The sequence below is a fragment of the Petaurus breviceps genome, unplaced genomic scaffold (genome assembly GCF_028583685.1).
Source record: "Petaurus breviceps papuanus isolate PSGF00001 unplaced genomic scaffold, PetGlider_PUasm1.0 126, whole genome shotgun sequence".
Taxonomy (NCBI): Eukaryota; Metazoa; Chordata; class Mammalia; order Diprotodontia; family Petauridae; genus Petaurus; species Petaurus breviceps.
In genome coordinates this window covers 33,430,892-33,442,679 of record NW_027185655.1, presented here as the reverse complement: position 1 = coordinate 33,442,679, position 11,788 = coordinate 33,430,892, and the positions used below count along the sequence as shown (strand labels likewise).

Here is an 11,788-nt window from a genome sequence, read left to right as displayed (position 1 = left end):
ACACACACACATATATATATATATATATATATATATATCTTTAATGTCTTTCCTCTGAAAACTGCCTGTTCATATCCTTTGACCATTTATCAATTGGGGAATGACTTGTACTCTTACAGATTTGACTCAATTCTCTGTATCTTTTAGAAATGAATCCTTTATCAGAGACATAGGTTGTAAAAATTCTTTCCCAGTTTCCCACCTCCCTCTTAATCTTGATTACATTGGCTTTGTACAGAAGCTTTTCAATTTAATATAATCAAAATTATCCATTTTGCACTTTATAATGCTCTCTAATTCTTGTTTAGTCATAAAGTCTTTCCCTCTCCACAAATCTGACAGTGACAGGAAAACTATTGCCACCGGACTTATTTAACTTTAACGTTTTGGCTTCAGTGTAGTGTATTTTGTTTTTAAATGAGGACTAAAGGCAAAGGGCAGTACTTCACCTAAAAGCATGAATTTTTACCTGATGACTTTCAGACCCTGGAGCACCTAGATGGGACAGTGATATTTAGGGACAGGTACCTGTCACCATCATTTCTTAAGTCAGATCATGTAGCATACCCTATACTTCATTATCATGGAAGGGTGTGTTTTTTCCTGACTAGAATTATTCATGGTTGCATATGCTATAGTAGATTTGTGGTTGAAGTGAGGGATTCAAGCCTTTTAATGACAGTGTTTAGAATGTTGGAGTTGAGAAGGTAGGGGTTCCTATCCCACCTCAGGTATTTATTAGCTATGTGACACCCTGGGCAAGTCACTTAACTTTCTATGTGCCTCAGTTTCCTTACCTATAAAAAGGCTGAACTCAATGGCCCTTCCAGCTCTGAATTTTATGACCAAGTCTCTCATTTTCAGATGGGGAAACTGACTGAATTTAATTCAGTTATTTTCCCAAAGTCACATAGCCAGTTAAATAAGTAGCAGGGCCAGGTTTTGAACCAAGATAGCTGACTGAAAACCCAGCACTTCTTCCATTATACCAAGGGATCTCACACAGCTGATTTAGGACCATTACCTTTCACAAATTTCGCACCATTTGGTACCATTCTTTGCTTCTAGTGGCCATCTTTACTCTTTTCATTTTTTTCATATACTTTGACCAGCTGAGAGAGAGACTCCAAAGCCATAATTGAGTCACTTTTGGGAAAGGAAACAGATCTGGCATATTTCATGAAGTGAAAAGTAATATGCTTTGACAGCTGGTTGGATGTGACTGAGAAGGCAAAAAGAGGAACTCACAGATGCCTCTAAAAGTACAATGCCTAGGGAACTTAATTGGTGTTGGCAGGGGGTAACACTTAGGCATAATGAGTAAGTTCTTTAAATGTGATGATGAGAGAGAAAGTCTTACATTTTGAATTTATTTTATGGTTCATCATTGTAATCTTTTAATGAACATTTATTAAGCACTTACTATCTGCAAGGCTTTATGGGGTATAAGACACTGGTCCCTCCTCTCTTTCATTCTATGTAAACTACTGTTCTCAGTGAAGAGGAAGTCCCTCCTGTTCCAGCCACCCATCTCAAACTCATGTTTCCTTACCCCAGTTAGGCCAATTAAATTTCTTCTTAATACAGTTTAAATATTTCAGAAAATTGGGGACAGCTTCACTTTTTTTCAGACTCATTTATGCTCACTTTCTTTTTATTTAATCAAAAGACCTAAAGATGAAATGGTTAGGAGAGCAATTAATATCTGATTAACAATGCTTTCTTCATTGATAAGAGAAGCCTGAAGAATAAATCTGGGTCACTCAAGATATGTTACTTCTTGTTTCTTCCATTAGAATATAGACTTTTGGGGAGTAGGACTTGTAACTCCATGTAGCACAGTGTAATCCCACTGTAACCACTTGGCACAATGCCTTACACATTCCCTTAATAAATACTGATTGACTGCTTGGTTCCATTATTAGGAACTGCTGGAGCCAAAAGATACAGTCCAGAGTTCCTTCCTTACCTGAAACTTAGCAGTTGCTAAAACTAATTTGCGAAAACACTTATTATGCAGCCCAAGATGTGGTAGTGTGGTCATAGCAGCATTGTCATCTCAGAGCCCTCAGCGGTCCTTGTATTGAAATGCAAATGGGAAGGGATGTGAGGACCTCGTGGTGAGAGAAGAATTGTGGAAAAACGTTAAGAAACTAAGAGGTGATTCCTAACCAGTAAATCACTAGGCAGGAATGTGTAGCTGTCTAAATTCACTTCAGTTCAGCCTCTATTCATGAAGCATCTACTGTATCTATACACTTCCCTGACCTGCCCCCCCCCCCAGCTTACATTCATATTCATATCCACATTTTTGTTGCCAAGCAGAAAGCTTTCACCTAAAAACCAGAACCTCTTCCTGACTACTGAGGTGGAAAAAAAAAAGAAAGAAACTAGGCATACATAGAAAATATCACTTTCTATTTTTACTATAATTTGTGTGTGTGTATACACATATACATAGGTCTTCTTTCAGGTACCACTGCTTTGTGAAACCTCCCTGATTCCCCCACCCCCACTGTTAGTTTCCTCCCCTCAAATCATTTTAGATTTACTTATCTTTGTGTCTTTTGTGCTTCCCCCCAAAATAAAATAATGTGAGCTCTTTGAGGGCAGGGACTGTTTTCTTTTTTGTCTTTGGAAACCCTAACTTTGTTGAGTTGAGATAAATATTGGAGGAATGAAAATTTTCAGTCTCTCAGTCATAAAGCTGCTGCTTTTGTAGTAGTTGAAGTCAAGTCTTGGAAACATACTGACCATGTCCTTGGGCATGTCAGCTTCTTAATCCTCTTAAGCAGTTTTGTAAGTTGTGCAGATTTGTTCTATGACATTTGCATTCAGTCAAAGGGTCACACTTGAGGACCTAGAGAGCCACATGTGGCCTGGAGTTCCGTATACCCACAGGGGTCTTTAAAACTATGGCTTGAGGGCCAGATTTGGCCCTGGTGACTACCTTATGTCAATGAAAGCACAGTTCTTCTATGTTTTTGTACTCTAGGTTCCAGGGACTATTTTAAGCTCTGAGTGTACAAAGATATTTATTCTCTAAGGCATTGACATTCTCCTGAGGGGATACAACATTTTTGCAAGTAAATAAACATAAATATATTCAAAGAAACACAAAATGGTTTCTAGCATGAGAGGGTAAACATTGCTTGGGGGCCAGGGAAGGACTGGGATGGTATGGCTCCCAGGTTGAACTTTAAAAAAAGATTGTGCTGTGATGGAGATTTAGAAAAAGTACCTCCTGAACATTCACTTAAGATGTGGAGGGAGGAGATGAAACATTGTATATGGAGAATAGTGAGTTGGGCTGTGCTAATAGGAAATGATGATAGCTTACAATTATATAGCATTTACAAAAGGCATTCTTCATAATGATACTGTGTAATTGTTACTGTTGCCATTTTATGGATGAGCAAATTGAGACTCAAAAAAGGTGAAGTAACTTGTTCACTGTCACATAACTAATAATTGGCAGAACTAGGACTAAAATTTGTTTCCAAATGCAGGTCCATGTTATTAGTTATGGGGATTTTTTATTTTCCTTTTTTTTTTTTTTAAACTTACTCAGGGCTGAGGGCCGTTCCTCCTGCATCTTCTGGTTATCTGAAAGCCTGCCTGTTGTTAATTAATATTAACCTTATCTGACCAAAACCTATCCCTTGAGATGAGAAAATTTACTTGAGGTTTTAAACATTCTTTAGATAAAAAAGCCAGAGGAAGATTCCCCAAGTCCTTGGCAACATGTAAATCTCTTCTCCTTTTTGGCCCATTTGTGAATCTCCTAAATGTAGTTTAATCTGTAACCTGACTTAGTTTATCTTTATAGTTAATTTGACAAAATTTGTTTCCTTGGAGAATGTAAGAGATTGATATTGAAGGAAATCTGCTATTCTGAATCTGTCTTTTCCTTAACTTTTATGTCCTAAGAGGAATTTACAAAAGTACAATAGGGAAAATAATTATTTATCTGTCAGTAATGTAATTTTGCCTATAAGTAGCCTTGTGAGATTCTTAATGATTATTCAGATTAATTGTTTCTCTGAGGCCCAAACCTGTGTTTCAGCATAATAATAAAAATTGGGTCTTTACCTCTGTGATTTCTGCATTGTGCTAAATATATTTTGGCTGCAGTTTACCTACCTTATGAACTCAGAGATGAGATATTTCTCCTAATGACAATTTTCTTTCCTTTTTGTGTTTTTGTAATTTTTCAGCATCTTCTTCTTACATTTTACCCTCTTTTCTCTCTCTCATGCACTCTTTAAAATAGTGGTCTAGACCTCCTTGCTGTTTTTCAAACAAGATGCTTCATCTCTCAGCTTTGAGCGTTTCCTCTGGAACATTCTCCCTCCTCATCTTGTTTAACTGGTTCCCCGGCTTCCTTCAGGTTCCAATTAAAATCACAACATCTATAACAAACCTTCCCCAATTTTTCTTAATTCTAGTACCTTCCCTCTGTTGATTATTTCCAGTTTATCCTGTATATAGATTATTGTGAAATCCTCAGGAGTAGGGGTTGTTTTTTGCCTTTATTCTTTCTGTCCCTACCTACAACTCAGTGCAGTGCCTGACACTGTATTGATTAACTGTAACTGCTTAATAAATGCTTATTGACTGACTGTTCAGTTGTGTAAGGTACCCCTAGATCAATCTTCCTGGAACAGGCTTGGTGGTGGGAAGTTTTGTGGTTGATGGCACTTGAAAACCTGTGTAAACCTGGGCTGTTTCCATTAAGTAATTCCTATATTGTGGGTGTGCCACCTAACTCCTTTTCTCCAAACCTGAGAGAATCTAGACTTATGGACCATTGTAGGAGTTCAGAAGCTGCTGGTTAACTAGTTAGAATCAGTCAATCAACATGTATTTATTTATAATTTATAATGGGTACTCAGAGATCATCTAGGCCAATATCATTTTACAGGTGAGGAAACTGGAGCTCAGACTGAGGTTAATTGGCTTACACAGGGTGATTAAGTAGTAATTATAACAGATTGCTTGCCATCTTGGGGAGGGGAGAAAGGAAAGAAGGAGGGAAGGGACGGGAAGGGAGAAAAAGTTTGGAACTTGAAATCTTATATAAGTGGATGTTGAAAATTTTCTTTATGTGTAATTGGAAAAAAAAATTAAAGTACTATAATTTAAAAGTAATCATCAGAGCTAGGATTCAAGCCCAGGTCCTCGAATTCCAACTCAAGTCTTCCTTTCCCACCTTTCCCACCTTCCCCCCCTCCCCCCCACACAGTGTACCACACTCCTTCGATTAGGTCTTAGGATGTTTCATTCATTCATCCATCACTTCGGATATTCATTCATTCATCTGTCTATTTTCACCAGTGCAATTTGAGTACAATTTATGTAAGAGATGCATCTACCTATTTTGGGAAATGATCAAATTAATCAGAAAATGAATGTTCAGGAAGAAAGGAAGAAAATAATTTATTCTTAAAATGAAGACTGGACATTTTGGAAATTTTCTTGTGAAAAATGATATTTCTTATAAAAAAAATGAGAACATATGAAAAGTGCTCTATTAGCCTTAAAACCCTGTATGAATGCTAGCTGTTACTATTACTGGTGTAACAAGACCCTTTTTGAAAAGCAACTTTCCCAGAGAATCCAAAGCACTGTTATGATTTTAAACATAACCAAACATTATATTCTAGCTAGTACACATAAAAAAATACCTACATGTTAAAAGGATAAACCACCTACCGTAAAAATTTTAGGATGTACATGGGAATAATGATTAGTGGGAATTTCTAATAAAGTTTATAAATTCCCTTTAACTTTTGTACATCAGGTTTTGAAAATGTCTTAGTAAGTCAGAAGGTTTAAATTTGAATTTATTCATTTATGGTAACATAATGGGTGTTTTGATGCTCTTTAACTTTTAATTTAATTTTTTATTAAGCAATAGTGGGTTTCTTTGACTGTCTAAAACTATATTACCCTCAATTTCATTACTGAATTTTGTAGGCCTTTTTATTAAATATTCTTGGTTAGTACCTAAGTTATCTTTTGCTTTCTTTCCTTTTCAAAGGAATGAGGACATTTAGGTGATCTTTGTATCATGCATGTATATTCTTTGAATAGAGTTGTTCAGTCATGCCTGACTCTTTGTAACACCATGGACCATACTGTCCATGGAGTTTTCTTGGCAAAGATACTGGAGTGTTTGCTATTTCCTTCTCCAGTGAATTAAGGCAAATAGAAGTTAAGTGACTTTTCCAGGGTTACGAAGTTAGTAAGTATATGAGGGCAAATTTGAACTGACCCTGTGCTGTATCCACTGAACCATCTAGCTGCCTCCTTTTGGATAAAGAGAAGGTCTTTAATGATTCAAGAACACTATAACTATCGTTATTCACAGCTCAGCCTACATGAAGACTGGATATTGAAGTTATAGTGGCTTAACACATGGTAGGCCCTTATTAGTCAGTGTTTGTTAGACTGAATTGAATGTCGTCTTTTATTATTTTTATGTTGCTTGAATATCTTAGGTATGCCTTGGTTCTGAGATTGTTTTGTTTGAGTATTGTTTTCAATCTTCAGCCTTCAAAATTCTTTTGGAAGTTTAACTTTTGTATTTTATCTACAAAGTGTATGGCTTTGACATTTGTCTGTAAGTTGAATATAAATTAAGTCAATAAACCAGCTAGCATTTATTAAGCACCTTTTATTTGTTAGGCATTGTTTTGGACACATTTAAAAACGATATTACGCATGGTTTTGAGATTTCAAATTTCTTTTATTTTGTAGTACTGTCCTGTATTTGTACTAAACGGGAGAAATCGAAAGAAAGAGAAAAATGTTTCCTTTGAAGGATGCAGAAATAGGTGCCTTTACCTTCTTTGCTTCTGCCCTGCCACATGATGTTTGTGGAAGCAATGGCCTGCCTCTGACCCCTAACTCCATCAAAATCTTGGGACGCTTTCAAATCCTCAAGACCATCACCCATCCTAGACTTTGCCAATATGTGGATATTTCAAGGGGAAAACATGGTAAGTGCATGTCTTCTGTCTCCCATTTTCATGAAGATTGCCTTTGTATTTGGGAATATTTCTTACAAACTCATGGGAAGGGGTAAGCACTGGACCTGTGATTTCATTGTTAATAGGGAACTTCCAGAAAAGAAAAATCTCTCTTCCAGTGCAAGTTCACCCTTGCAATTTTTAGTCTTCAAGAGATCAGTGACTTGCCCAGGCTAACACAGCCAGTATATTTCAGAGGTGGGACTTGAACTCAAGTCTACCTGGCTTTGATGTCAGTTCTCTATCCACTAGAACACTATGTCCCTGTACAAACAACCCTTTATAGAATAATGATACTATTACCTTACATATCTGTTTATCTTTTTGTGTTTCTTTTAAAGGTGTTTTTATTTATGTTTATTTAATTTGATTCTTAAATATCCTTGTAGCATAGGGTAATGATAATAGCTATCTTTGTAGACTTTAAAGTTAGTAAGTATTTTAATTTCACTATCTCATTCCATCTACCAAAGTATCCTATAAGATAGGTAGGCAGGTAGTACAGATATTATTATGCCCATTTTTTCAAATTAAAAAAATGATCTAGGGAGGATACTTGCCCCATGTCATTTAGCTTATAAGTGTTAGAAGTAGGATTTGAACTCAGGTCTCTTCTAAATCCAAACCTGTCTTTTTCAACCATGTTAAAGAGATTGAGACCCAGTGATTAAGTGATATATCTAAGGTCACCTCACTAGTTATTAGCAGCCAGAACTAGAGCTTGGACTTTGAGTTTTTTCTACACATGCATGTATTTATAGATAGAAGGGTGGAGGGAAAGGAAATAGCTCTTAATATATTTTTTGTGAAAAAAAAGATCAAACAACTGTCCTTCTCTCTGTCTCCCTCCCTTCCTCCCTCCCTCTTCTTCTTCTTCTCTTATTTCAGGAATTTGTACTTGTTTACTCTTCCCCTCCCGACTTGGAAAGTCCCTAATCTTTTCTCCAGTTAGAAATCAGATTACCCAATTTCGTATCCTCATTTGTACCCTGTTGATTGTTTTCTTTTGATTAATTGGTCTTATTTAATTATTTTTAATTCATAAAAATATGTCCTCCCCCTGTATTTGGTGTCCAGTACCAAAACTGAGGAGGCCTGGACCTGATTTGTTATGTAATTGGCATTCATTGTTTAATAGATTGATGTCCTCAGAAGTTCAAACCTTTGTTTCCTCAGTCATTTCATCTTTCACCCATCACACCATGTCACTCCCCTAGCTAAAAAACAAAACAAAATAAAAAACAACTCCAGGGGCTCCCTATTGCCTCTAGAATAAAAATATAGTCTCCTCTATTTAGAATTTAACATCTTATGCAATTTTCGTCTCTACCCTTCCAGGTTTATTTGACATTCCTCCATTTCATTAACTCTATGCCCCAACCAAACTAGCCTCTTTGCTTGTGCTCACAAATCCTGTTTCCTCAGTCTTGCGCAGGAGTATCATGCCATCCTGGAATACACTTCCCCATCACCTCTGCCTCTTAGAAATATGACTTCCTTTCAGAACTCAGATGAAGTATTACCTCCTACATGAATGAAGCTTATCCTGATCCCTAAAGCTGCTAGTGTTTCTCCTCTAAAAGAAAAAAATTACCCCATATTTACTCTTTATATTTTGTGTTCATGTATGTGTCTTCTCCATTAGAAGCAAAGTTCTTGAAGGAAGCAATAGTTTTATTGTTGTCTTTGTATCCCCAGAGTCTGAAACAGTTCCTAGACTGAAATATGAGCTTATTGATTAATTAGTTGATTGACTGAACAGTGACTAACTTGGAGCTGAAATAAACAGGGGGGTAATTAGCCCTTTATGCTTCTGTTCCAATTTATAAACTTGATTGCATTAATTGCCAATATAATTAATTTAATTTCATTATGATGATTTGATTTTAAATAGTTATAAAATTCTTTTGATTTATCAGTATGTACAAGTAATTGTATATTCATAAATGTAAAACTTATGTATGGTGATTTTGGTTTCCTGCAGTCTATAGATCATTGGTGTTAAATTTAACTAGATAAGGGGGCCACTGATCCATATGTAAGGATCCCTGTGGGCTACATGTTGACTTAGTTTTAAAATGTTATTTCATCTGTGTTTTATTGTATTTTTATTTATTTTGTTAAATATTTTTCACTTGTGTTTTAATCTGGATCAGACCACACTAAAAAATGTTGTGGGCCACATGTCACCCGCAGGCAGTTTATTTTATACTGGAAATAGTCCTCTAAAAATATGTAGACATGTTTGGTAAATAACTGTAGATGAAGTTTTAAGATTTAGCATATCTTTTTATGTTACAGCTATTTCAGCTGTAATTGGATTACAGAATATTTCAATATCTAATTGGAAAAAATTGGATTTTGACTTCATTTTCTCCATAGTGAACATTAAATATTTTTCAGTGTTGTAGCATCTTACTGTGATTCTGCCTTGGACTCCACTTTATATCTCGTCTATACTTGTAATTTAATTGATATGGGGAATTCTCAATGAGGAAACTCCCCCTGCTAATCTAGATTAGCAATTTATAGCCTGAAATTTATGGCCTTAAGAGAATTTCTGGGGGTGGCTAGGTGGCACAGTGAATAGGGCACCGGCCCTGGGGTCAGGAGGACCTGAGTTCAAATCCAGCCTCAGACACTTAACACAAATAAAACTAGCCACGTGACCTTGGGCAAATTACTTAACACCAATTGCCCTCCAAAAAGCAAAAAAATAAAAATAAAAATAAAAACAGAATTTCTAACATGTAATAAATACTTTGTATATGAAGTTTGTCAGGGTTACTTCCAGGGGCATGGCCAAGATGGTAGAGTAGAGGAAGCACTCATCTGAGCTCTCTCAGTATTCCCCTCTAAACTTCCCAGGAAGATCAGGGGTAAAGCAAGGATATCAGTTATCACTGCTATTAGTCATTACTCTAGCTATGCAATAAGATAAGAAAAAAGAAATTGAAGGAGTAAAAAAGGGCAATGAGGAAACAAAACTATTGCCCTTCACAGATGATATGATGGCATACTTAGAGAACCCTACAGAATCAACTAAAAATAGTTGAAACAATTAACTTGTGTAAAGTTGAAGGATATACGATAAGCTCACATAAATCATCAACATTTCTATATACTACCAGCACAATCTAGGAGGAAGAGATAGAGAAATTCCATTTAAAATAACTGCAGACAATATAAAATACTTAGAAGTCCACCTGCCAAGACATACCCAGAGACTATATAAACACATTTATAAAATACTTTTTACACAAAGACGGATCTAAATAATTTGGAAAATATTAATTGCTCATGGGTAGTCTGAGCCAATATGATAAAAATGACAATTTTAAGTTAATTTACTTATTCATTGCCATATCAAACTATAGAGTTGGAAAGAATAATAGCGGAATTCATCTGGTGAAATAAAAGGTCAAGAATATTAGGAGAATCAATAAAAAAAGGTCAAAGAAGGCAGCTTAGCAGTTCCAGATTTTAAACTATATTACAAAGTGATAATCATTGAAAACAGTCTGGTACTGTGGCTAAGAGAGAGTGGTAGATCAGTGGAATAGATAGATTAGAACCCGGAGATCAAAGTTTCTGAAGTTAAAAACTCACCATTTGACAACTGCTGGGAAATTAGTAAAACAATTTGGAAGAAACTAGGCACAGACTAACATTTCACACTATATACCAAGATGTGGTTAAAATGGGTAAATGATTTATGCATAAAGAGTGATAGCATAAATAAATCGAGGGAGTGTGGAAAAAGGTACCTTCCAGATCTATGGATAAAGGAAGAATTTATGACCAGACAAGAGAAAGAGACAATCATGGGTATAAAGTGAATAATTTTGATTACATAGAATTAGAAAAAGTTTTGTGTAAAGAAAACGAATGCAGTCAAAATCAGAAGTAAAATGGGAAATGGGGAGGGGGGAGTCTTACAGCAAAGTTCTTCGGTTAAAGACTGCATTTTTCAAATATATAAAGAACTGAGCCAAATTTTTTTTTAAATATGAGTCATTCCTCAATTGATAAATGGTCAAAGGATATGAAGTTTTCAGAAGTCAAAGCTATCAATAGTCACCTGAATAAAAATGCTCTAAGTGACTTGGTTAGAGAAAAGCAAATTTAACATCTCTGAGATAACCACCCCATAACTATCAGATTGGTTAACATGACAGAAAAGGAAAAAGGATGAATGCTGGAAGCAATCCAGAAAAATTGAGACATGAATGCACTTTTGGTAGAGTTATGAACTGGTCCAAGCCATTTTGAAGAACAATTTGGAAATGCTCAAAAGACTATAAAACTGTGTGCATACCCTTTGACCCAGCACTATCATGAATAGGTCTGTAACCCAAAGAGATCAAAGGGAAAAGAACCTATTTATATAAAAAATATTTGCAGCAGCTCTTTTTGTTGTGGCAAAGAATTGGAAGTTGAGGGGATGCCCATCAATTGGGGAATGACTGAACAAGTTGTAGTATATGATTGTGATGGAGTACTATTGTGCTATAAGAAATGATGAACAGGATGGTTTCAGAAAAACCTGGGAAGACCTGTATGAACTGATGCAAAGTGAAATGAGCAGAACCAGAGGACCATTGTACCTAGAAATAGCCATATTTTAGGGATGATCAGCTATAAAAGACTTAGCTACTCTGATCAAGACAATTCCAAAGGACTCCTGATGAAAAATTCTGTATACCTTGAGAGACAGAACTGATGAACTCTGAATGCAATTTCAAGCATAGTTT

At 35.8% G+C, this 11,788-nt stretch overlaps 1 protein-coding gene across 3 annotated transcripts in view; it reads left to right on the top strand.

The window, feature by feature from the left end:
• TBCK (TBC1 domain containing kinase) overlaps positions 1 to 11,788 on the top strand; it is a 268,364-nt gene that overhangs the window by 3,386 nt on the left and 253,190 nt on the right. For 2 of the 3 annotated variants that reach the window (XM_069094776.1, XM_069094778.1), the window contains exon 2: positions 6,763 to 7,004. In XM_069094776.1, coding sequence (XP_068950877.1) covers positions 6,812 to 7,004 — 193 coding nt within the window. In that variant the 5' untranslated portion in view covers positions 6,763 to 6,811. Of the gene's footprint in view, positions 1 to 6,762; positions 7,005 to 11,788 lie in introns of those variants that run through there. The other variant, XM_069094780.1, reaches the window with a different exon arrangement.